At 42.3% G+C, this 27,963-nt stretch overlaps 1 protein-coding gene across 1 annotated transcript; it reads left to right on the top strand.

Annotated features, from left to right (window-relative positions):
- Positions 1-9: 9 nt before the first annotated feature.
- LOC309855950 (arylsulfatase F-like) lies at positions 10-27,820 on the top strand (the record flags this gene model as incomplete). The annotated part of the gene is made up of 10 exons (XM_082716535.1): positions 10-155; positions 6,861-7,010; positions 8,322-8,443; positions 10,912-11,034; positions 13,630-14,053; positions 17,073-17,209; positions 22,271-22,405; positions 24,103-24,265; positions 26,970-27,091; positions 27,453-27,820. 10 exons carry the CDS (start codon positions 10-12, stop codon positions 27,818-27,820), a joined length of 1,890 nt encoding a protein of 629 aa, XP_082572661.1.
- Between the last annotated feature and the right edge of the window lie 143 nt (positions 27,821-27,963).

Below are 27,963 nucleotides of genomic sequence, written 5' to 3'. Positions count from 1 at the left end.
TAAGCCTGCATGGACGGGGCTGATGTGCTGGGCAGTGGCTGCAGGAGACATGCCTTTGTGTGGTCTCCAAAGACAGGCATGGCGTTCTCCACCCGATCCGGTTCTGAAAGCCAGGATGGTGGCTGCGGCGACATCATGTGGGGCAATATTTTGAGGTACTAGACTTCTTGCCCAGGCAGTTGTGTGTGGGAGCCAGGACGCAGACTTGTGGGGTTCAGCCTGCTCACCTCTTGTGCCTTTGGGGAGGAATCAAATGCACTTGTCCAGAACCATGATACAGGCAATGCCATCCTACAGGATAGCCTTGAAGGAACTATGCGATCTACATCCTCACATTGTCTTTGCAGTCAATATTTTCCTTTTTTATAATGTAATTGTTGCAAACTCACCAGTCAGCTATAAATCATGGAGCAGCTCTCCTTGCCTGTCAGCTAGAATCCAAGCTTCAGGTGACAAAGTCATGTCCCCAGCATTTCCTGATTTACTTCCTCCTATGTTGCAAGAACTTCACCTGGAAAACCTGCATTTTCTGACCTACCTTAGATGCACCTTGTCAGGAATTCAGTCCAAGAGTTACCTTTTCCAAGACGCCCCTTGGAGGATATGAACAGACATTTCTGCAAAGAAGACATCCAGATGGCCAACAGACACATGAAAACGTGCTCCACATCACTCAGCATCAGGGAAATACAAACCAAAACCCAACAAGATACCACCTCACACCAGTCAGAATGGCTAAAATTAACAAGTCAGGAAAGGACAGATGGTGGTGAGGATGTGGAGAAAGGGGAACCCTTCTACACTGTTGGTGGGAATGCAAGCTGGTGCAACCACTCTGGAAAACAGCATGGAGGTTCCTCAAAATGTTGAAAATAGAACTGCCCTATGATCCAGCAATTGCACTAAAGATACCCTAAAGATACAAACGTAGTGATCGAAGCGGCACGTGCACCCGAATGTTTAAAGCAGCAATGTCCACAATAGCCAAACTATGGAAAGAACCTAGATGTCCATCCACAGATGAATGGATCAAGAAGATGTGGTATATATACAATGGAATACTATGCAGCCATCAAAAGAAATGAAATCTTGCCATTTGCGACAACATGGATGGAACTAGAGCGTATCATGCTTAGCGAAATAAGTCAAGCGGAGAAAGACAACTATCATATGATCTCCCTGATATGAGGAAGTGGTGATGCAACATGGGGGGTTTGGGGGGTAGGAAAAGAATAAATGAAACAAGATGGGATCGGGAGGGAGACAAACCATAAGTGACTCTTAATCTCAAAACAAACTGAGGGTTGCCGGGGGAAGGGGGGTAAGGAGAGGGTGGTGGGGTTATGGACATTGGGGAGGGTATGTGCTATGGATACAATGGAATATTACTCAGCCATCAGAAAGGACAAATACCCAACATTTGCATCAACATGAATGGGACTGGAGGAGATTCTGCTGAGTGAAACAAGTCAAGCAGAGAAAGACAATTATCATATGGTTTCACTTATTTGTGGAGCATAAGGAATAGCATGGAGGACATTAGGAGAAGGAAGGGGAAAATGAAAGGGGGCAGAAACCAGAGTGGGAGACAAACCATGGAAGACCATGGACTTTGGGAATTAAACTGAGGATTTTGGGAGGGGGAATGGGTGAACCTGGTGGTGGGTATTAAGGAGGGCATGTATTGCATGGAGCACTAGGTGTTATATGCAAACAATGAATCATGGAACACTTAACATCAAAAACTAATGATGTACTGTATGGGGGCTAATATAACAGAATTCTTAAAAATATAAAGTTTAAAATTATAAAAAAGTAAATTATAAAGTTAAAAAATTTATAAAGTTAAAAAAACACTTCATTGAACAAACACAATTTTGCTTGTAGGCGGAAGAGTTAGCAGCATCTGGTGGGAGCGTCTGGCCATTTCCTTCTTCTCTCCCTTCCTTCCTTCCTTTCTTCCTTCCTTCCTTCCTTCCTTCCAAGGATCCATCCTAGGACCCTGAGATGATGATCCAAGCTGAAGGCAGATGCTTAACTGCCTGAGCCACCCAAGTGCCCCTGGCCATTTTTGCACAAGGGATATTCTCAGCATGTTCCTCATTGCAAAACCGATGCATCTCTTACATCTTCCCTGAAACTGGGTTATTAGAAAGCAATGCTTTTTTTTTTTTAAAGATTCTATTTATTTATTTGACAGACAAAGATCACAAGTAGGCAGAGAGAGAGAGAGAGAGAGGGAAGCAGGCTCCCCGCTGAGCAGAGAGCCTGATGCGGGACTCGATCCCAGGACCCCGAGATCATGACCTAAGCCGAAGGTAGCGGCCTAAGCCACTGAGCCACCCAGGCACCCCTAGAAAGCAATGTTTTTATGTCAGAAGGGCAGGATGGAATTTGTTCTTATCTGGCTAACCCAGCTTTCACCTCTAGGGAGGGCAGGAGAACCTGATTCCATGTCACTTGGTAGGGTCTGTGCAGTCCTCAGCATCTGGTCATTGTGAAAGATGAAGATGATGACCCCCTTTTTGGGGGGCACCTGAAATTATCCATGGACATGGTCAGGGAGAGTCATTGAGATGGTTACCTTGTAACAGTGCGTATGTACATGTGAAAGCATGACCGTGACTTCACCCATTAAGAAAGCAAACTTGGGAGTCTAAGGAGTTTAGCAAAGGTCTCCACCATCTGTGGTAAGCAGAAGACTGTTTATCATCTAACTCTACCTCCTACTGGAGGCAACACGCTGTTCCATAAGCACAATCTACCGTCTCAAAAAAAAAAAAAAATATGCCAATGATGACAAGGGAGACATCCTATCAGTTTCTCTTGGAAGATGTGCATCTTCATCAGGACACCAAACCCAACATGACCATGCATGTTTACATGTACTCAAAGTTCTGTTCAAGTGTCCACTAGGGTTTATATCTTAAGATACATGCATGTCTTTCAAGGAGAGTAGCCAAGCGCCAAATCATACCTATTTAGGTAAAATCAAGGTTTTCCAACTTATTCCCACAAGCCCTCAATCTGAGGACAGGCTTGATTTCCAGTCATTGTCACTAACGGGATCATTTCTGATGAATACAACTCAGAAAACATGCCCCCAGTCTGGCCAACATCTTGAATCTCATCTTCCAATGGTTTTGTTTTTGGACTTAAAGATGGCTGCTTAAGATAGCGGTGTTGCATTACTAACGATGACTGAGTAAATAGCATTAATCACGACCTGAAACCTCACAGACAATTGCACTTAGTTGCACTTATTAACATAAAGTGCAGTCAGCAAGTACCAAACATATCAACGTGTGCAGATCATAGGGAAACAAATTACTAGCAGGAAGGCAAGTGTACGTGAGTGAAAAACCTTTTATGGCATGATAACTAAGGGCCCTGAGCAACTCCCAAGAAATTCACCCCATAACACAAAGAAAGATGGGGTGTATAATGAGGGCCCCAGAGTCTGGAAGGAGAAGAACCATTGAATGGACACACCAATGAGATATGGAACCAGTTAATGATGGAGCTGACATAGGAATCTGGATTTGGAAACACTTTTATGCCTTATATTTTATTGTTCAGGATGAAAACTTGGTACACCCTTCGTGGTGCTCATTTGGGAGAATGGGCTCAGAACTTTTCTTTTTTTTTTTTTTCTTTTTTCTTTTTTTGGTTATTTTTATACAATTCCCATGCAAAGTTCCCTGGAAACAAAAATGACCTGGGGGTCCTCTGTATGTTGGGTCTGATGGTCCAGGATCTGGTATCTAGAGTTGATGGAACCTGGAATAAGACATTCCATTAAAAAAAAAAAACAAAAAAAACTATGTTTTGGAGGAAGAGGGCTTTATTATGAGAATCTATGCGGCTAATCCCTAAGCAAACTTCTCTGGTTTGTATAACTGAGCATTCAGGAGCTTTTCTTTGTCTGTAGGATGACAATTCCTTGGTTCTTCTACACCCAGATTCTTTCATCATGTGGGAGAGTGGCTGTCTCTCTCTCTCTGTGCTTCACAGTGGCAACCCGTTTGGGGCATGGTGTTGACAAATAGCATGTCCATGAGCCCCTACATTATTTCCCATAGTTGGTCTTATTGAGCAGAATGGAGAAATAATCCTAGGGGTTGGGGAAAGGTTGTATGTTCCCTCCTTTGGTTGGGTGTACAGATCACCCTGGGGCAATGCTAGAGTTCCTTAAGTCATTGGAACCCGGTGTTCCTTCATAGAACAGCTTGATGAATCATTTTTGTGGCAGTCACAGATAGGAATACTCCGTAACTACAGGGAGGGTGCCAAGGGCTTTGCTGACTATGACATTTCCCCATGGGTTTGTGTAAGGAGATGCAAATCAGGGAGGCAAATCAGGTTGCCACATTTTTGTCTCACAAACCTGAACCATCTGGGTGGGCAGAGTGTTGACCAGCCTCCACATCGCAGAGAGAGGTGGTACCAGCAGGGTGATATTTAGCTGATGAGTCCAGGTGGCTGTTGAGCAGAAGCAAGAGGTCTTCAAGACAGCCTTCTGGTTTTGTCTTGGACAGAAAGGTAGACCAAAGCACAGCAGACAGGTGAGTTGAGGAAGCCTTATGAGGATGGATGTTCTTGACTCTTCTTGCTTCTTGTTTAGTTTCTGTTGTCATGGGCAGACTTGGGATTTTGGAAGCCCCTTTGGCTGCCTATTTTCTAGAACCCAGTGGGTCAGCGTAGGCATTGAGAGGTTGATTCCAAACCAGTGTTTGTCTGAATAAGCTTCTCTTCTTTCTCCTTCCTTAGCCAATAGCTTTTCCTCTGCGGTCTCTATCATCTTGCTTTTGACAAACAGATCGATGAAGGAGGGGGTCTGTGTTATGGTCCTAATATTATCTTAAGTACAAACATGAGGGAGGGTTTGTAGGCAAAAGATGAGTGAGTGTATGTTTTCTTTCATTGCAATGGATTTTGCTATAGTATCATGAGCTCATCATAGCTCCACCCTGATGTATGATAACGAACTATCCTAAGATCACTGTATGGTGTTGTAGTATTTGTGCTAATCCAAAACCAAAGTACTGGTCCATTCAAGTAGCAACCTTTTTTTTTTTTTCTTTTTTTTTGGATGACCCAGATTTATCCCATGTAGACCTTCTGAGTATAAGCCTTCAGGTTTAGCAGCTCCTTGAGACTGTGTAGCCATCCAGATGTGTTTTAAGGTAGGTTTAGGGACAGAGCCAGTTAACTCAAGAGGCAGAGAGAGGTAGGGGGACCCAGGACTGGGCAAAGTAAGAGCTCCTTAAAAACAAAGTAAGAGCAGCAGAGACTTTGATGACGGGAGGTTCGTGTCTTGGCAGATTCTGAAAAAACCAGTTTTAAATGTCAGAAGTGGAAATTTGGCTTTGTCATCTCTTGTTACCATGGGGACTAGTGGCGTGAACAAGAAGATAATACCTGTCTGTGGTTTTTTTTTTTTTTTTTCCAGCACATTTTATCTCTGGCCAAGGGAAAAAGGAAGGCTCCCAGCGGTGTGCGATGAAACTCGGGTGAGAGAAACAGTGAGCTATTTTGCAAATGCAGTGGACACTCTAGGGACACCTGGGAATTCAGCTTTATACATAACAGGGATTCAACGTCATGTTTTCTAGCCACGGTTGGTTGTAGATCCACACTGACGTTCTGGGTTTGGTTAAGTCCGATGATAAAAATAGGAGATACGTTGGCAACTGATACAAATATAAACTGCAGATTTCCGACATAGTCGTGTTATTTTCAGATGCTGCAGGTAATTTAGTAGCATTGCATGGTGATGCGTGGTAGGTCCATTTGTGGCGGTCACAGCATAACACAGAGTCTCGTCCCATCCCTGTGCTGTGCCCAGTGTGTAACACTGCATGCCCGCTACACTTTAATGACAGAAATAAAAATAAGTGAAATATGGTCAAAATAGGATGTGAGAAAGGCAGTTCAACCCATGTTGGGTAGATGAAAACACACGTGTAATAATCATGATTTGACAACGGGAAAAGTCCTGGGCATATGGGTCTTGCCTTTGAGAAGTTCATAGTCTTGGTGGGGGGATATGTTTGGGTAAAAGCAAAGAGTTGCTACTCATGTGGCCAACGTTGTTTTCTGAGCATTTACAACGGGTTCTGAGAGCAGACGAAGGTCAGGGACCATTTCTCTTCTTTCCGGAGGACATATTTGAGGTGGGTTTTGAAATACGGATAAAGACAACATGGAAATGTTAGCAGCTATAGTTCAAGTGTCCAATATTCATTACCCGACAATGGAGTAGGGATCCAGTAGGAAGGGAATTACCTATTTCTTTGAGAGAATGGGACTCGGGTTGGGACTGACCAGCATCTTGAAGGGTACTAGACTGGTCTCTGGATTCCAGAGACCAGAATTCAGTTCTTCACCAAAGTTCTCCCTTCTCCTTTACCCCGGGGTTGCTTTTTCTTTGTTTTGTTTACCATTTGCTGCTGTTGGTGTTTGCTGCTCCAACCAAATGTCCCCTCAGCAAACCTCTACAGCTGCCCACGTGTGAGCTTCATCGGGTGTGAAGGAAAGTCAGCAGGCTCCTTCTTCCAAGGATATGAACTCAGGAGTCTCATTGCTTCTGGCCTAAGAAATGCTTTGTCTCTGAGTAAACGATTTCAGACTTCACCCCCTAGAAAAGAATTTAGTGTATGTGAGTGGGGAACCCAGGAGAAGGTCATTTTGAGCCTCATGGACCCCATGCGATAGCAGCAGCCAGTGCTTGGGGAGAGAAATTTGAGAGGCTCTCCTGTTTCTCAGGGAGATGTGCCTGGTTGTTTTCATGAGAAGGGCACATTGCAAAGGGACGTAGCTCCCAACATCATTGAACAAAATCCATGCTTGTTTTTCAGGAGGCTCTTCATTGCTCTGTCTTGGATATGTGTACTCTTAAATCCATGCTGGTCCCAAGAGGTGCCTGACGATAAGCCTAATGTAGTCCTGATTGTGGTAGATGACCTTGGGATTGGGGACCTGGGCTGCTTTGGCAATGACACCATGAGGTAAGGTTTCAGACTGAGTTGTGTGATTTCATCTGTTGTCTGGGCTTGGGGGGTTGATGAACGTTTATGACGATATCGTGTGGAAAACCAAACTCATGGGTGGGAAATTGTCTTTACAAGGAGCAAATCATGCTAAAATCAGGCCTGATTGGAGTTGAATCTTGGGTCTGCACTTATCGCTGGTGAAATCTCGAGGGAGTTACTTAACCTCTGTGTCTTGGCTTTCTTTCCTGTCGGTTGAGCGCACAGTTGGGTAGTATACAGGTGGGAGTTCATACATGCAGAGCATTTTGAGTCGATACCTGACACATAGTGAGCCCTCTGTGATATGCAGTATTATGACACAAGTGACGGTTTTTAAAAAAGATTTATTTATTTTAGAAAGGGGGGGGTGCGGGGACAAAGAGAGAATCTCAAGCAGACTTTCCACTGAGCATGGAGTCCAACGAGAGCTTGATCCCATGCCCATGAGATCATGACCTGAGCCAAAACCAAGAGTCTCCTGCTCAACCAAGATCCCCAGGTGACCCCAATAAGTGATGATTTTTATGCATACTTTTATTTGGTGGAACTGGTCATTTTGTGCTTCCTAATTTTTGAAGCCTTTTAAGGTGATATCCTTCCATGTTAAGAGTGGGTCCTCTGAAAGAATCAAAAACCATAGGGCCAACAGAGTCAGAGCTCTGTGGTAGGTGGCAGAAGCCATTGACGTGTGTCACCGTCCCACTTGACGCGTGAACCCTGTACTTGAACAATTCCATTTTGTTCGATCACTTCTGTCACGACGAAAGCTAGGTCTTTATTTGCATCCAGGCAAGGGATTGTGCTGTAGAAATCTATCTGATGGTCTCCAACCTCCAGGCCTCTTTACAGGGATTGACAAGGCAGGGGTTGCGAACTTGGTCTAGAGCAAGGACATCTCTCTACGGAACACGTGCATCGAACTTTTCCTTGTGTCTGTAAGTAGGTAGGCATAACTAAAGTCTGTAAGTCATTCACCTTAATGAATCAGTCCACAGGCACTAAGTTTTTTTAATATATATTTTAGAAGCCAGGGCCATATATTCATTAGACACCATATCGCAGCAGCAAATTATATCAACCTTCCAAGAGACAGCCACAGTCTAAAACCTCAGCTGTATTTTTTTCCATGACGTGAGGAGAAAAAGGAAATAGGGCTCTGCGTGCGGTGACTTATTCGGCTGTTCCGAGCTCTGGGAATCATCGTCAACAGCCATGTTGGCTTCTGCCTTTGTCTGTCTCTTTCTTCCTCCTCCTCCTCTCTGCAATCCCCTTTCTGTCTCTTTCCAGGACACCAAACATTGACCGCCTAGCCCGGGAAGGCGTGAAGCTGAATCAACACATCTCTGCAGCCCCCATGTGCACCCCAAGCCGAGCTGCCTTCCTCACGGGAAGATACCCCATCCGATCAGGTGCGTAGATGGACATGCCTGTTTTACGGTCTGTGGGCACATCAGGATTCAAGGAAATGAAAATGTGGCTAGTCCATTTTTTTAAAAAATTGCCCCCCAAACATGCACACGCACACACACACACACACTGGTCCTTGTATTCACAACTGCAGATGTCTGCATGGAAACCACTGTTCCCTCGTTGGCCCAAGCCGTCCCTGCAGATGCTTCTGTCCATTCACCTCACCCTGATGGTTTATCCCGAGTGTTCCATGATCGAGAGTAGGCAGGACTTTCCCTCCCAGGGCAAGAATGGCAAGCTGTTTTGGAAGGAACTAATTAACAGGATGCATCTGCGCTAATTGGGGGTATCAAGACGAGGACCTGCCAAAAGGTCTCCAACGGTTATCACACACCTAAGGATTATATGGTTGTAATATGTTTTGTTTATTCATCTCTTGATTGACCAACCGTTGGGTTGTTTCCGGCTTTAGGCTCTTATGAATAGTTCTGCTGTGTCGCTGCCCGTACACGTTTTTGACTCAACACTTTTCGGTTCTTTTGGATTCAATACAATACAATACAATACTGGAATGGGTGGGCCATGCGGTTATATATTCGAAGATGGTCAGACCGGCCGTGATTTATGGACACATAGTCTATAGTTTAAGAGGAAGCAGAGCATATAATTCCTAGGTGAATGATGTCCAGTGCTTACGTCCAATTCTTAGTCAAGCTTGAGAAGCCCGTTGTTGAGCTTGTTTTACGTTGTCACATAACCTTTTGCATCCCATGAGGTTGACAATATCTTGCTTAGCTTGTGTTGAGATGAATCAGGTCCAGCTGTTTTTTTTTTTTTCTTATGGTAAACTTATAGGTGATTTGACTCTTCTTTTTTTCTTCTGTGCTACTCACTTTATGTAAAACTAGCTTCCCTAACATTACGAAGGAGATGGTTTCATGCAGAGGACATGGTTACCAAATCCAACTGGGAAGACTTTTTCTCTTGCCTCCTTGTATATGGTATTTAAACAATGGGAGCTCCCTCTCTGAAAGTCTCCTACTGAATTGCCTTTCTTAGTTTCATATGGAATTTCTCATTCTTTTCACCCACTCTGTCCTGTCTTATTCAATTTCCTCTACACTCCTGGGTATTGCTTCAAGGTTGGGCCGCCATTTTGGAAGGACGCCAGGATAGGTCGGTTTACAGAGTTCTTCAGGCTGGATTGCTCCAACATTTTCCATACACCCAGAAATCTTCAGTTACTAGCAGTGAGACTGGGAGAAGTGCCTCTGTTTTTGCTTTTCTCCAGAGAATAGCCCATGGCTATTCTGGGCTTCTTCGGTTAATGGATCCTTCAGAAACTGGTTTGCATTCTTCTGCTTCTTCTCTGTAAAATGTAGATCTTGGACTTGTTTGACATGTCCTCATCTACCTGCCACCTAGATTTGTCACTAGTGATGTTCATGAGTGAGCGGTTTTCTTATTGCTCTATTTTTGGTAAGGAATGGAGAGGTTCAAAAACTAGGTGCCTGGTCTTGCCAAAGGCCCCAGTGTCAGGTTTTTGACAGACATTTGGCTTATCTACCTTTTGTACAAATACAACTAAAATCTATTGTCAGAAAAAAGAATCCATTGTAGAAACAATAGGCTTTGAAGTTTTCACAAGGTTTCATTTTTTGGCTCCTTTTCTAATACGGTGATTTCCCGACCAAGGGCAGCTTGTGTTTGTTGTTCAATCACCAGTATCTATTGAACAGATATCTTGTGTCATCGTAAACATGCTGGAGTCTATGTGTAGACTGTTATTTGAATGATGTGTTTGTGCATGTCTGATAATGTTGTGTGCATGCAAATGTGTAAAGAGGTCTGTAGTGGAGACCAGTGTGCGTTCTGTCTGGGAAACACAATTTTCCTCCCCTGCGTGATGATTTTCTGTTCCTCACATGTTACATCTGTACCTTCCAGCTCCTGAACCCTCTATAACTCACTTCCCCTTCATGGTGGATGGATCTTAAAAATGTATCTTAAAAAAAAAAAAGTCTTTTGAAAAATGTCTATATCCTGCATCTGTCACCCAACTCAAGATAAGGACCATTTCGGTTGCCTCAGAAAGTTTCCTTTGACCCCTTCCAGGATGTCCCCCTGGGTTAGCTCCTTCTTTCACCACTCCCACAGCTCAAAGAAGAGTCAATTCAGATTTTAAAAACTGTGCTGCTCCCTTTGGTAATGATTAAGTCCACATTTAGTCTCCCGATGGCATTGCAGTGGAATGGTAACGAACGGTTTCCAATTGCATTGCACATTGATGGAATCATTGATGATTTACAGGCAGAAGGGATGTCTGAGAGGAACCCATCTCCCTAATTTGTCCCTAAGAGAAGAACAGTTCCTCCCTCAGTAGATGATGATGGGCATTTACCCACTGTATATGTGTGTTCTGTTGTTTTTTGTTTGTTTGTTTGTTTTATTTTTCCATCCCACTTAGGAATGGCCTCTAACACAAATAACCGTGTCATCATCACACTTGGAGCCCCTGCCGGACTCCCTCGTAACGAGACGACGTTTGCAGCCTTACTGAAGAAGCAAGGGTATAGCACTGCAATAATAGGTAAGAAGAGGCCTAAGGCGTGACTTGTTTATTATAAAAAAATAATATGTGTTGTTCTATCCTTTTTTTCAAGATTTATTTATTTATTTGAGAGAGCACGAGTGGGAGGGGCAGAGAGAAAGGGAGAGGTAATCCAAAGTGGGCTGCACTGAGCGCAGAACCGATGTGGGCTCTTTCTCACGACCCTGAGATTGTAACCTGAGCAGAAATGAAGACTCTGATGTTTAACCGACTGCACCATCCCCACACCGTGTATTCTCTACTTGGCATGGTTTCCTTGGAAACCCTTTATTTCAAAATAAGCATGCATCTTGGCTATGGCAGAGAAGACCTTCTGAGTGAGGTAGGCTCCACAGCTGCCATTTCATTGACTACCTCTGACCTTTCTCTTTCCAACATTAATCTCTTTAATATATTATATGGTCTTTTTCAAGTAAACATGTCCCCCGTGTCCTACAGAACCCTCTTTCATTGTTGTGTTTTGTTCACCTTAGACCCTCTATCATAATGACCCTCTCCATTGAACACACACACACACACACACACACACACTCACTCCTTCCTAAATGGTGCATGTTTATCCTTTTCATACATACTTCAGGCACCACAGAAGATCCTTTCTCACCTCAACACCAGGCCTTGCCCGATGGCCACCCCATGTTTTTCTATACAGACCTCTACTATTCAATGATGGTCTTGCTCTATTATCCTCTGCAAACTCTGAAATCCTTCACCTCATTGACCATGTATGATTTTAAGAAATGTGATGAGCTCTCTTAAGAGCACACAAATAGCTTGATGCATCATTAACTTCTTATGGGGTCAAACATTGGACTCCATCTAAATGTCTACACCCCATAGCCATCATCCAAATAGAATAAAATGCATCTTAAAAAAAAATGTCTTTTGAAAAATGTCTACACCCTGTATCTGTCACCTAAATCAAGATAAGGAACACTTTGGTAGCCTCAGAAAGTTTCTACTGACCCCTTCCAGGATGTCCCCCTGGGTTAGCTCCTTTTTTCACCACTTCCACAGCTCAAGAGAGTCAATGAAGAGGAAAAAACCGGGCTGCTCCCTTGGGCAATGATTAAGTCCTCATTTAGTCTCCCGGTAATGGTATGGTAATGATCAGGATTCTTAGTTAATTGCATTGCACATTGATGGAATCATTGGAAACTTGCAGGCAGAAGGGGCGTCTGAGAATAACCCAGTTCCCGAATTTCAAAGATGAGGAAATTGCTTCTTCCCAACACTGAGAGACACATGAGACATTTGAATGCAAATGTTGCACAATAAGATCAAATTTGTCAGCCTCTCTGTGCTTGTGTATTTTCTCAAGATAAGTTGTCTGGTCCACCTAATTATTTCATTAAAATGGAATCATGGATATAGTACAGATGTCTTTTTTTTCTCACTGCCAAAGATGACAGATGTCAACCAATGATGACCCATTGGAACCTAAACCTACTGTCCCCATTTGAGAGTCTGGGTTTCAACTGGCATGAAATAAGATGCTGTTTGAAATCAAGCTTTATAACCAATTTGACATTGACAAGAGAAGACAATCTTAGTGGGGGTGCATGATGGAAAAACCTGGGTCATAGCCTTGCCTCTCTCCTGTTTACCCCCTCAGTTACTCAGAGATGTGAGTACTTGTCGTCCTAACTCCACACAGGGAACTATTAATGTTTCAGTGGATACACGTGATCATTGTCTCTTAGAGTCCACATGGCAACAGGACGCCCATGCCCATGGGTGTTTTTGTTACTGTTCAAGGTGTGGCAAAGTTGTATCAAATAAAGTTTAGTGAACTTTAGTGGGAGACCTAAGATTTCCATCCAGTGAGCTATCCAACTATCCTTCATCCATGCTTGGTCCATCTATCATTCACCCATCTCTAACTTCTATCTATCTATCATCTATCTATCTATTTATCTATCTGCTATCATCTGTCTTTATTATCTATATAGGCATCTATCCATCCATGCACACATCCTCTCATTCATCTATGTATCTGTCTATCCACCTGTGTATACATATATACATGCCCCATCTATATTCCATTGCTTATTTGTATCAGTCTATCTATCTAGTTATCATCTGTCTATCTACCTACCTACGTACCTCTCTACCTACCTATCTATCCACCATCCCTGTTGTCCATCCATCTTATCCATACATATCTCATTATCTAATATCATGTACCGACCTACCTACTCACTTATCTATCCACACCTGTAATCTGCCCTGATCTGTCATGCATTTATCTTAGTTGCTATGATGTATTTCCTTCTGTGAATGAGAAGCGACCCAGTTCACATCCTGGCTACAAACTCACAGCTGTATTTTTCCTTCCTTTATCTTCCATTCTTTCTGGTCACTCACAACCCGATCTCAACACATATTTCTGTGAGCTAACGAAGAGCAAAAGAGGGGTCGGGTGTCGGGTGCTGACCTCGGATGCTTAGGCAGAAGGAAACTATTTGCTGTTCTATTTTTGTGCACAAGTCACTTGTTCTGAATGAAGAGTGCTCATGGGATCTTCATGCTGTGCCGGTGTACTATGCTTAATTTGTCTCTTTGTCATTTCAGGCAAATGGCATCAAGGCTTAAACTGTCAGTCCCGACATGACCAGTGCCATCATCCAAACCATTATGGCTTTGATTACTTCTATGGCGTGCCTTTCACTCTCACTGACCCCTGCTGGCCAGATCCCTCCCGTGACACAGAATTAGCCATCGAAAGCAAAATCTGGTTTTGTGTGCAGCTGGTCGCCATTGCTGCCCTCACTCTTATCTTGGCGAAACTGTGTCACTTGATCGCTCTTCCCTGGTTCTTCATCCTCTCTTTGATTCTTTTTATTTTTCTGCTGGGCTACTTTTGGTTCTCCAGTTACACGTCTCCTCTGTACTGGGATTGCCTCCTCCTACGACAGCACGACATCACTGAGCAGCCCATGAAGGCAGAGCGAACTGGTTCCATCATGGTGAAGGAGGCAATTTCGTTTATGGAAAGGTAAAAGTGATTTACAATTGACAAAAGAAAAAAATCCATGAATCTTAATGGATTTAAGATAATATTTTCAAGAGAGGAGTGTTTTAAAAACATAACACAGTGAATACTTTTTCAAAAATGAGAGAGGAGGATTGGAAAAATGCTGAATTAAGAAATGGACTACTAGTATCTAGGTCTAGACAGTACAATACAGGATATTTTGGAGGCAAGCTGGACTCTTCAAGCAGTAGCTAAGGAAGGCTACCTCATTCGAGTTCTTATTATTAAAATCACAATTTCTCCATTGGCCTTGAAATTCATATTTGGTCAGACCGAGCAGGTAGACTCACACAAAGCTCAAGATTACAAATCTGGCTTGTTAATTTATAATACATGTACATGTATATGTATTGATATACATACTGTCTGCATAAAAATGTGCAATGGGAAATGTATTTGCCAGGAAACCAGATAGTAGAATAAGTTGGTCACGGCACTGTTTTCCTATTTGGAAACAAAGTTTCTTGAGAAATTAAAACCAGGGGGCTTATCATTGATCACGAGCAATGTAAGGGATGTTATTCAGCTGAGATCAGTGGTGATCATTATAAAGCCCATTGCATCCAAAACATAATCCCTGGAAACTTTCTGAAGGAGTCACATTTATGGGTCTCTAGCTGTTGCTTTTTTTTTTTTTTTTAAAGACTGTGAACACATTTTTTATTCACCATTTTAACATTGCTCAAGGCTTTACTGTGACTCATCCCCATCCTGGGGATTCCTCCTAGACTTCAAGGAGACGTTCGCATTTAGGGATGACAACAGATGCACAAGCACATGATAAGAAATAAGCTAATGGTCCTAAATCCAGGTGCTATCAATCCGAATTGTAGGGACTTTCCAATATGTCAGAGAAGCCGTACTTGAGAACGTACATTAACTGAGTCTTCAAACGTGACCTAGAAGAAGATGAGAAGAAGTGCCAGGCTTACTGTGGGAAGCTCAAGCACAAGGAAAATGGGTCCTCAGCTAAGGACTGCATGTGATGCAAATGCCACTCTGAAAAATTTCTGCTCTGGTGAGATATCAAAATGAAAAGGATGGGGGAAAAACAAATTTAAAAAATGGTTGTACCGTGGTGAGCTGGGTTGAGCAGTGTCCCTCCAATGTTGATGTCTACCTAGAGTCTCAGAATGTGATCTTATTTGGGAATAGGGTCTTTGGAGGTGTTGTTTGTGATAATGAGATCATCTTGGGGTAGGGGATCTGTAAGCCAGTGTGTGTTTGGGCGGCAGGTGGAGCAGTTTGGTGGTGTAAAGGATCTTGGACAACCTGTAAGTAGCTTTGTCTTCACCTTGTACCACGGTAGGCACAATACAAATTTAGACTTAGAGAGATTAAACCGTCTTTGCATTGTGGTTTCTCTTAGGGCAAACTCCTCATCCCCTGGAAACGTCCTTTATGTGCAGAGCTGCAGATGCTTTGCAAGGGGACACATTAAGATGTTATGAGGTGACATCATTATGTCAAAAGATCTAGATGAGCAATCCTGTTACATTCTGTGAGCCAGTTCAAGTCTGAAGACGCCTGCACATGTTGCTTACTGTTTACATTAGTACATCAGGAACAAATACGGGGGTGTGACAAAGTGCTTCATTGCCAAGAGCTATGTTGAGTTTCAGAAGGTCTCTATGGTCCACCATGGCACCATGTGGAAAGGGAATGGGGACTCTGAATATTCGGAAGCTACTCTGTGGATTATTGAAGTTGCCACGAGCAACATTCGCCTGCAGGTTCGTGGATGGTGGAAGTTGCTTTTATCGGGGTTCTCAGTGTGTGAGTTTCCTGTGGCTCCTGGGAGAGACTTCCGCAAGCAGGAGTGGCTTAGGGCAACACAGACTTACTATTTTATGGTGCTAGAGGTCAGGAATCTGAATCTCATCCTACATGACTACAACAAAGGCATTGAAAGGACTGGCTCATTATGAAGGTTTTAGGGAAGAGTCTGTTTCTTGTCCCAGGCTGGAGGGGCTGCAGGGTTTCCTTGACCTCCTGCGCACACTGTTTTTTGCTCATTTTGGAGACCCTATTACAAGGACACTTGTGATTGCATTGAATCCACAGCCAGATAATTCAGGATTATCTTCCCATCTCCAGGTCTTGAACTTAATCCCATCTCCAGATTCCCTTTTGTAATGTAAAACAACATCTGTATCATCTCAATCCACAGTATCCTATGCAAACCATCCTTTTTCTTGAAGGACACCATTTCTTAGATCCTGCCCCCCCCCCCGCCCCTCCACCCCAAGATGACCTCTCCACTAATTACATCTCTAAAGACCCTATTCTCAAACGAGATCCCATTCTGAGCCTCTGGGTAGGCACCAGTTTTGGTGGGATGCCATTCCCACCAGTTGGGATGAGCCAACTTTTTTTCTTTTTTTTTTCATGTTTTCCCCATTCTTTATGCAGTCATATGTCATCAGAGCAGACATTTTCCAAGGAGTGTCATCTGTGGCGTGTTCTACCCTGGTTAGCTGATAACCTATCTTCCCTATGGGTTGTCAGGGCTCGAAGTGGGTCATACTCATTTCCTTTGTCTTCCCAGGAGACCTGAAGGTGTGCAGGCAGCTTGCCAAGACATGTTTGCCCATGCTTGCTTGGGGGTTGTGAAAGACTCAGAGTTTTTAAGAAACCACTCCCGAGCCACCATCCCTTCGGTCTTTTGGGTGTGACTCTGGACTGAGACTTTATCAGTCATGGGAATAGTGCTCTGGGCAAGGCTGGATGGGCTTGTGAGCTCCCTTGGGACAGGTGAGGTCACTCAGGAATTAAACCCTCCCACATAAGTCCTGGGGAGCAGTCCAGATGCTGGTATCTACCAGCCAGGATGCTTTCTCCAAGAGGCAGCCTTGTGCATGCATCCCCTCTCCTGGGGTGTGTATAGGATGGATGGACACTGGGTCTGTGTGACCCAAATGATGTGGTTCCCCTTCCCAGCCTTTGCAGACTCATAGTAGACTGATTGTTGTCTCCCCAGGAACCGTGAAGGACCTTTCCTCCTTGTTTTCTCCTTTCTGCATGTGCACATGCCTCTCCCCACGACGACCGAGTTCATCGGCACCAGCCAGCACGGCTTATATGGGGACAATGTACAGGAGATGGACTCCATGGTGGGTAAGTAGCAGGACCTATGGACCGTGGAGCTCTGTGCTTTGATAGTTCAGGACACACCAGGCACGGTTTCCCCCAGGCAGCCCCAACGGTGTAGAAGGTGGAAGCCCACAACGAAGTCAGCACAAAACCACACTCAGTGCTTGTCCTGTGCCTGGGAGTCTCCGAGTTTCCAGGATATGTGTATGAGGGAGCAAATCAGACTCAAGTTTTCTGAGCAGGAAGACAGAAAAGCACATGCAGCTGGCCTCATGCGTGGGCGGGATGCATGCGGAGGATGTTGGCATGGAATAGACTTTAGCAAGCAGAAAGAGGCTTTAGGAATCAAACCTGACCGGGGCACCTGGCTGGCTCAGTAGGCTTCAACACCTGATTCTTGGTTTTGGCTCAGGTCATGATCTGGACACCCTGAGATCGAGCCCTGCCTTGGGCTGTGCACCCAGCGTGAAATCTGTTTCTCCTTCTCCCTCTGCTCCTCCCCATGCTTTTTCAATCTCACTCTTTCCCTCCCTCTCTCTCTTGAATAAATAAATAAAATCTTCATTAAAAAAAAAAAAAAAAAAAGAATTCAAGCCCGACCAGAGGGAAGCCAATGAAATATCATGAATTCTCAGTCTTAGAGAAAACATTTTAAAAATATATATATATTTTTTTATTTTTTTAAGATTTTAATTATTTATTCAAGAAAGGGGAGAGACAGAGAGAAAGGGAGACAGAGAGAGAGACCAGGGGAAAGGAGAAATAGAACAGAGAGCTGAGCAGAGAGCCTGATCATAGGACCCCAAGATCATGACCAGCGCCGAAGGCCGACGCTCAGCTGACTGAGCTACCCAGGTGCCTCTAAGAATTATTTTACATGTAAATAGTATTTAATGAAATATAGCGCATAGCAAGGCATGTCCTTGGCTTAAGTGGGCGTAGATGTGTGTTCCCTGGGTGTGGGGTGCGTGGGTGTAAGCACGAAAAACACGCAAACAAAGAACAAAACCAGAAGCTAAGACCTAACCCCAAGTCTTGGGAATTGCTGTTGTCCTTGTTAGGAAGTTTTGTTAGAAAGTTGATTTGGTTCCTGGTTGGGGTATCAGACGGATGAATTGGTTCAAAGTGTCCTTTTAACAGTTAAGCAGTGGGATCTGTTGATTGCATGAACCTTTTGATGCATGGGGTATGCCCTCTTCCAAGTGTGTTCTGGAGGAATCCCCATGAGTGTTCTAGGAGTGGGGACCCTACTCAGCATTGTCATTCCCCTTGGCCGTCGAGGAAATAAAGGCGCAAGATACTAGGGTCTTGCTCAAGGTTCCAGGACAGCTCTGGGGGCGCCAAGATCAGAACCTACTCATTCCTATTTGCTAACTCAACAGCTGCTGGTGTAGGGTCGGGCTTTACAGACAGAGATGAGGAAACCTGGCTGGGTCCTTCTGAACCAACCCATAACCCCTCGGACTCCTACAGGCTGACATTTCCCAGGTGTTGGGAAAGGTAGGGCAACTCCTTCCCCCCCACCCTCCACCTGGCTTCCTGCTTCTGCAAACCCAGGTAGAAGCTTCCAATGCAAATGGCATCCCTGACCCAACCCAGGGGAAATTCTCTGGTGCCTAACTAGGCATGCATCCAAAATGAGTCTCTGAGAATTCCCTTAGCTCAGAGCAGGTTCCTCCAGAACGGGACGAGAGAGTGAGCGCCCCGTGTGAGGCCGACGGATGAACCATGAGACCAGGAGGACAGGCTTGGCTGGACCCGTTCGTAGGAAAGTGATGATGGCTAAGATTAAATTTGGGACCCGGTGTGTAAGGGAAACAGGTGCCCTTGGCTGCTCCCCTGAGCAGGGCAGCAGAGACCCAGAAGAGGGCCAAAGTGTCTGAGAACTTTTGTGCACTCGCAAATACCAAGACACATGCATCTTGAAAATATAAGTAGATGAGATGAATATGAGACATTGATTTCCAGGGTCACCGAAATCTCTAGGGTTTGCAACACAGACAATTACATTGTTTACTGGTGGCGAGTCACTTTGAGAGAGATTTAAAAATTAATTAGGTAGTGGCCATGGCAATGGTCAGCACCTGTCTAGCATCAACTGAAGCATGTGTATGTGTATGTCTGTATTTATAGTATACAGTATCTAGAATATATCACATTTGTGTAGATGTTTCCATTATACAGTATCTAGAATATAATATATAACATTTGTGTAGATGTTTGTATTCTACAGTATCTAGAATATATAACAAATATATAACATATTTTTGTACATGTTTGTATTCTACAGTAGCTAGAATATATAACAAATACATAATATATTTGTGTAGATGTTTATATTATACAGTACCTAGAATATAATACATTTGTGTAGATGTTTGTATTATACAGTATCTAGAATATATAATATTTGTATATATATTTGTATTATATAGCAGCTATGAGATATTGTATATATATTTTATTATATGACATATATTATTATATGACATATATGACAAATATTATTATATAATAAACACAATATATGTAATACAGAATAAATATAAAATCCTCTATATAACACATAATAAATGTATAATATATAAAATATATAATAATATAATAAACAATATAAATTTATGTAATATATTATATATAATAGAAATTCAATGACTATAAATATATAACATTGATAAATGTTTATATAATCTATTTTAGTTGATGCTAGAAATATACATATCATATTTGTAATAAAAATTTATTTTTATATAAAGGTATTAAACATTTCAATGCTCACCACATAATTTTTTTTAAATCTCTTGAAATACTAGGGATAGAAACATCTCAGACTAACTTGGTAACTGTAAAGGATATGATTATCTATGCTGAAAACTGTACAGAGTCTAATAAAATAAATATGTATAGTTTTTGCATGTTATAATTACAATTATGATATATCATGCATAGTATATAATATAGTTACATTATTAGTTTATATTATTAATATATTATCAGTATATTACTATTAGTATATTCTCATGTATTATGTTATATAATTATGTGTTATATACAATAGAATTAATTGTTCATATTACATATTACAGACATATAATAATAGTTTTATTATACTTTCTAGAGTTCTCAAGATAAACAACTATGTCCATTAACAGTATCAAATTAGGGTCTTCATCTAACTACATGTATATTTAGGTTTTCTGTTCATTTCTTTGATCAGGTAATCCTAAAAAATGAGTTATAATAATAATGAGAGAAAACCCCTTCTTTTGTAGCCAATGTTAGTGAAACAGTTCAGTATTTTACCCTTGAGCATAAGGTTGGTCAATGCTTTTAACTGGCTCTATTCTCAATGTTTTGAGAGATTTTTAAAACATTATTAATTGGGGGGCACCTGGGTGGCTCAGTGGGTTAAGGTCTGGCTCTTGGTTTCAGCTCAGGTCATGATCTCAGGGGTTGAGCCCTGCATTGGGTCCTGAGCTCAGTGTGGAGTCTAGTTGAGAGTCTCTCTTTCCCTCTGCCCCATATATAATATAATATATAATATAAAATATAATAATATACTCATATACATATATCATTAGTAATAGTATATCATGTTCTATATCATATAATGTACATATATCATTAGCATATGATATTATTAATAGCATGCCATATTAATATATACTATAGCAATAATATACATAATAATATAGGGCCTGAGATAATACATCTGTTGACATAATTATGTAGTATAGTCCTAGGACAGAATTAGAGTAATATTATAATTAGTTTATTATGCATACACATACATATATTCTACAAATTTCTCTGCTAGAAATATGCACCAAAAGTAATACATTTTCTTTATGTTAAAAATAACCCATTTCAACATACAGTAGGTGATAAGGTATCATTTATAGCAGCTCCAATATCAAAAATCAATATATAGGGGTGGCTGGGTGGCTCAGTGGGTTAAGCCTCTGCCTTTGGCTCAGGACATGATCTTAGGGTCCTGGGATGGAGCCCCACATTGGGCTCCCTGCTCAGTGGGGAGCCTGCTTCTCTCTCTCCCTCTGCTTCCTGCTCCTCTTGTTCCCTCTCTGTCAAATAAATCAATAAAATATTTTTAAAAAATCAAACTTAAAACACTAAACTACATGCAGAAGATTTGACTTTCAGATCAGAGAAGCAGAAACAGGTGGCCCTGGAGAGAGTCCAGGGAGGAGGAGAACGTAGAGGGGAGGAAATCAACTCAGAGTGACAGGGGTTGAATATCACAGGCCAGGTCGGTGTTGGGGGGTTGCATCATGCCCCCCCCCAAAGAAAGGCCCACATCTTAACTCCTGGAATCTGTGGAAGTGACAGTATGTGGAAATAGGGCCTCTGTTGATGGGATCAAGTTACAGTGAAGTCTTTAGGGTCGGTCCTAATGCTGTGGGGCAGGTGCGTTTGCAAGAAGTCAAGAAGCAGGAGCATAGATGTACGCAGACGACCTGCCTACATGGGAACATGGATGACTAGAGCACGGGAACGCAGAGCCACTAAGACGCATGGAAGTCATGACAGAGGCAGAGACCTCAACCCTTCCCGAAATACCAGAAGCGTGTTTCTTAAACACTCACCTGATGCTCCTTGAAAACGGAAGAACTGTTAGCAACAATGTAACATGCTTTCACCTATTGATAAAGGAGCCTATCTAAATCAAGAACAGAAACAATGAAACCCCCACATGAAAAATCAGCAAACGCCCGATATAACTAATAAGTTAAAAGTATCAATGCTCGTGTCCATATAACACAGTAAAAGTTAAATACGATTACCAGGCAGTAATAATGTAACAATGAAAACTAGTAAAATAGTAAAGAACGAATCCATTTTTCACTCCCCGTTTAGCATAATTACCTGTCCAACGCGAGACGCTGATGAGGAGTTCAGAAAACATGAGTCTTCTTGAGCTCACACACTACCCACGAGAAGCAGGGGCATCATGGATGAAACGCAGTTTTGCAGTGAAATGGGTCACAAGTCGGACTGGCGGTATAGCCCGAAGCTCATGAAGACATTCATAACACGAGTCCCTTCTCCCCCTTTTTATGGTTTCAGGCAAGATTCTCGACGCCATCGACTTTTTTAGTCTGAGGAATCACACCCTTGTCTACTTTACATCAGACCATGGGGGACACTTGGAGGCACGGGTGGGCCATTCCCAACGTGGAGGGTGGAACGGAATATACAAAGGTAAGGAGTGGGAATTGGGAGTGGGGTCCAGTTGTGAATATGCTCTCCTGGGCTCACGATCTTGGGCATCCGTGAAGGGAATGGATAAATGTGTGACAAAGCGGGCAAGTGTCTTTTATTTGACTCTGGGTAAAATGGAGTGTGTAACCGATGATACGTTTTGGGGGAGGCTGGCCCCCTAGGGCTGGCGTTTGGCTGAGGGCGTATCTAGAAAGCTACCTCCATGGTGACCCCATGAGATGTTAAAGCATTAACGTACTCACGTGACTTTGAATCGAGTATCGACCCACTCACCGATTCCCTGTACAAGACTGTTGATAGAAGATTGAGTGTGGTAGATAGAGTACAGAGGACAAGGAAGCTGGGGTGCTCACTTGCGAGGATATGGCTGGGCACACAAAGCAGCAACCCTGTGTCTGGTTTTATAATTAAATGCACAGATGTCAGCCCCTGTCCTGGTGTGACTCTTAGTGCATGAATACATGTTCCATTGGCCACCATGTTGGACTGGTCTGTGGTATGCATCCTGACGTGGAATTATTATCTGGAAAGTGTTCAGTGTGCGTAATTCTATCTATTGGAAGAGATATCATCATTTTTTTTTCCAGAGAAAAATAAAATATTCATGCTTTCCCACTGAACGCAAAACCACTGAGCTTATTTTTACATGAATAATGAGAATACGGACTGAGTAGGAAATAATGATTTTTGCATGAATGGGTACTGTCTCCCTCAGTCTGACCACAGGGCATGAGGCATGAATGTCTGCTGTTGGGGGGCTTTTACAAGTAAAGTACATTCTTAAGAAAACAAATAAATCCCATAAGGTAAAGTGTTCTTATTGAAACTCTATTTTTACCTAGTCGGACATCTTTTTAAAAAAAAATCTTCATTTCTCCATGCGCTTGATTGAAATTCCACTTTAATTTAATGAGCCAATAAAACTCCATTAAGACCATAGGATGGCCATTCCTCCTGGTTCCCTCAAGGCAACACTGTTTTAGACCTGTCGTGTTGGGGTCACTGTTGCCTTCTGGGTCCATGCTCTATAATGCTTTGGTTTGGGATAATAAATGAGCATATACCCATACTATTGTATTCAGTTTGTTTTCAGGGTGCTGGATTCAGTAGTGAGCAAAATCGAAGAATCAGTGCTTTCAATACAGTTTAGTGGAGGGAAAAAGAGAATAAGTAAATTTAAGTAAATAAATAAATTAATAATAATAAGTAAATTTAAGAAAATTCAAATTTTCCACACCAGGAAAAAAGAGAATAAGTAAATTCTATGATATTTTGAGGATAGTAAAAATCTAAAACAAAACAAAACACAAAAGCTTCTGGGAGGGGGGCACTGTCATTCTAAAGGACATCTATAAGCAGGGCTGACTGAGGAAATAGTGTGCAAACGTGTGAAGGTGGCGGGGTCATGGCAGGTGTATTTGTGAGGTTACAGCGTTGTAGGCAGAACAAAAAAAGCCTGTAGAAATGTCCCAAATAGAATACGATTAGCTTCTTGATCAAAATTCTACCAGCAGCCCAGGACAAAGTAAATCCACGGACATGTACTGCTGACCCCCATCAGGACTCTTTAAGGGGTGGGCTCTGAGCACATGGTCTGTGTTGATACTCATTTACCTGTCTAAGCAGTCTTGCTACCGTGACCATTTTAACTGGTCCTCTGTTGCCTCGCCTCGCAGGTGGGAAAGGTATGGGCGGCTGGGAAGGTGGAATCCGTGTTCCGGGACTTATCCGCTGGCCGGGAAGACTGCCGGCTGGGAAAGTGATCGAGGAACCTACAAGTTTAATGGACATGTTCCCCACACTAGCGGCCGTCTCCGGAGGCATGGTCCCTCAGGACAGGTGATGTCACACCCCCTGTTCTCATCATCTTTGTTCTCAGAGCATTCAGGACCAAGGTAGCGAAGTCCGTCTTAATGGGTTGGACGTTGTCCCCAATACCTAGGGAAGTTTAGCTTTGTCTATGTCTACTGTAGAAGATCGGGAAGGTGGATGTGAAGGTAAGGCATTCCATGGGCCCTTGGAACACTGATGTGACTTTTTTGAATTCGAGCAAGAGGACACTTTTCAGATGGGGTGGCACCATTCCCTGGGAGTGACTAACCAAGGCAGGCTTCCAGGTGACTTCTTCACAGTTCATTCTAATGGCTTCTACCCCCTGACACGTGTCCCTTGTAAGCGCAAAGACTGATTCCCGTGTGTCCTTCTTATACGAGGGACCTTATCTCTTTCAGAAGCAAACGAAATGGATCCCAAAGCAAATTACAAACAGCAGCAAAGAAAGATCTCAATGTGTTTTTTTTTCTAACCTCCTTTTTAGCAAATCTATTGAGAATTTATATAAAATAATAACAGAATGCAAGTCCCTTCTACTAAGAAGCGTATTTATCAATTTCGGCTTAATGGCCCATTTTAGAAAATAGTAATATTAGTGGAAATGTAGTTTTCTTTTAACTGAGCCAATTGTAGCCATAAAAATAACTTTCTACTCTATCAGTGGGGTTCACTAACTCTGGGACATGGCCATCGTCTAAATATTAAACTCACAAAGGTTATGCAGAATTACAATCTAAAGAAATATTGTCTGATAAGCTCTGATTAAGATTTTCCTTCATAGAACTGATCTGGTTTTCAGTTTTCCTTTCTTTTCTTTTTTTTCTTTCTTTCCAGAATTAGCTCTAAAAATGTCCTATTTTTATTCCATGTGCTTTTCTATTTTTCAATGGAAAACTGATGTGAGGGAGTCCAGAAGATTCTAAAAACATACTTGGTTCTATGATTGAAGCCACATCGGCCATTTGTGTAGAGGTCTTTGTGTAGACATCAATGGTTTATTTCTTTGTGATAAATGCCCAAGAGTGGGGTCATATTATTAATATGTGCCAATATGTTGTTAATATCTATTTATGAGAAACTTGTTGGATTGACTTTCAAAATGGCTGCCCCATCTGGCGTTCCCACCACCGACACGTAAGATTTCCAGATGCTCTACATCTTTGGTCACACTTGGTATGGTCACACTTTTCCATCTTAACCATTATAATAATTGTGTAGTTGAACGTCATGCTGGTGTTAATTTGTGCTTCCCTAATGACTAAGGATATTGGACATTCTCCTTTTATTGGCCACCCTTGTCCCTTTTTCATGAACTATCTATTCAAACTGTCTTCAAACCGTCTGTCCATTTTTATTTTTAAATTGGGGATTTCATTGTCTTATTGTTGAATTGTCAGAGCTCTTTATATATTGTGAGCACAAGTTCAGTTCCTTATCAAATCTGTGTTTTGTCAATCATATTTTCCATTCTGCATCTCACCTTCATTCTCTTACATTATAATTTGAAAAGCAGAGGTTTTCAATTTTGATAAGGGTCAATTTGCCTGTTTTCTTTTATAGATTGTGATTTTTGTAACCCATCTAAAAACTATTTTTCTATTCAAAGGTCACACGGATTTCCTATTTCTTCTGGTGGTTTCTTTACTTTCAGGTTTTACATTTAGACGTATGGTCCATATTGAGTTAACTTTTTATATGGTGTGAGATAAGGGTTCAGAATTAATTTTTTTTGCTATTTACGTATTCAGTTATTCTAGTGCCTTTTAAGGAAAGTCTGTCCTTCCTCAGCTGGATTACCTTGGACATTTGTTGAAAATCAACTGATTGATATATCCACTGGTCTGTTTCTTGGAGTCTCTCATTTCACTGATTCATATGTCCACCCTTATGACCATACTATGCTGGCTTGAATACTCTTGCTTGATTTTGGAATTATTTAGTTGAACCTTCAAACTTCTTTCTTCTTTTTCAAAATTATTTAAGCTATTCCAGATTGCTCTCACATGTCAATTTTAGAATACATTTCTCACTTTCTACGAAAAAACCTTCTGGGGTTTTGGTTGAGATTACATTAAATCTATGAACTGCTTGTTGAAAATCAAGATCTTAACCATGTTGAGTCTTCCAATCTATGAACATTGTTTATCTTCCTTATTAGTTCTGTTCTCAGATGTTTTATGGCTTCAGGACACAAAATGTTAATATTAGAAAAAAGTATATCCCTTGATATTTCATGTTTTGTGATGTAGTAAATGGTATTTTAAAAAAATGTATGTCCTGGTTGTTCACTGCTAAGATTCAGAAATAAAATTCTATACTGGTGAACTTACCAAACTTAATTAGTTCCACTAGCTTTTTAAGGGATTGTCAACACAGGTAGTCATTGTGTCTGAGAATAAAGACAATGTTATTTCTTTTACCATCATTTTTAGGATCGTATGACATCTATCATTGTATTTTTTATTATGAACCAGGTCTTATTTTTTCTAATGAGGGAGAAGATCTGTTTTCTAATATAACTTAAAAAGCATCAGATTTGTTTCCCATCTTTCCCATGAGAATGTAATGTACCTGACAGTGTGCACAGATTTCCAGAACAGTCAGCACGCTATTCTCTGGGCCCAGGAAATGTCATGGAATGCACAGACCATCCCTCCAACAGCCCCCTGGCCAACCTCCCTCACCTGACCTCCTTTGTGTGTGTCCACAGGGTGATCGATGGCCGGAACCTCATGCCTTTGCTTCAGGGTGAAGTGCAACGCTCAGCACATGAGTTCCTGTTCCACTACTGTGGAGCGTTCCTCCACGCTGTACGCTGGCACCCCAAGGATAGTGAGTACACCAGCCCCTATTTCCTGCAGATACCAAGGTCATGGTCACTCATGACCACTGAAAATACCTTCTTGAAAAACTTTCCAAGAACCAGCATCTTTAGAAAGGCAGGGGGAGGTCTTGAAGAAATAGGCATTTTTGAGAAGCAGAACGAATGGGTTCTTCCAAGAGTACTTAAAATTCTACTAGCAGATTCTGATTTCTTAGTATTGTTCTAAGGATTGCATGATATTTAGCATTAACGTATGGGCAAAGAGAATGATCAGGTAGAAGAACACAAGATCTTCTTCTGAACTTCTTTTGAACACAAGGTCAGTTGGCACAGGAGTTGTATTTCTCTGACGTGTGTTTTCTGGTCTAGGTGAGGCAGTGTGGAAGGTACATTACGTGACACCCGTGTTTCAGCCGCCGGGAGCTCAGGCCTGTTATGAGACTCTCTATTGCCAATGCTCAGGCAACCTGGTCACCTACCACGACCCTCCTCTGGTCTTCGACATCACCAGGGACCCCTCTGAGTCCACACCTCTGACACGGGACACAGAGCCCTTGTTTGACGTCGTGATCCGAACAGTGGCCAATGCTGTGAAGGAACACAAAAGAAGCATCATTCCCGTCCAGCAGCAGTTGTCCGAATTGAATTATAACAACCCGTGGCTGAAGCCTTGCTGTGGTGTGTTCCCCTTCTGTCTGTGTGACAAGGAGCAGAACATCTCAGTTGTGGGACTGTAAGGAGAAGCAAGGATTGAGATCAGGCAACCCACCTGAGCAGATGTCGACATCTGCAAAATTTCAAGGAGTTGGAGAGCCAATGGGTTTCTTTACAGCTCCAGATCACTATGTGCCCATTGGTTGTGACACTGTTAACTTCTTTT

The sequence above is a fragment of the Mustela nivalis genome (genome assembly GCF_964662115.1).
Source record: "Mustela nivalis genome assembly, chromosome: X".
Lineage (NCBI taxonomy): Eukaryota > Metazoa > Chordata > Mammalia > Carnivora > Mustelidae > Mustela > Mustela nivalis.
Note: the sequence above shows the minus strand (reverse complement) of the source record. Positions and strands in the feature narration are given on the sequence as shown.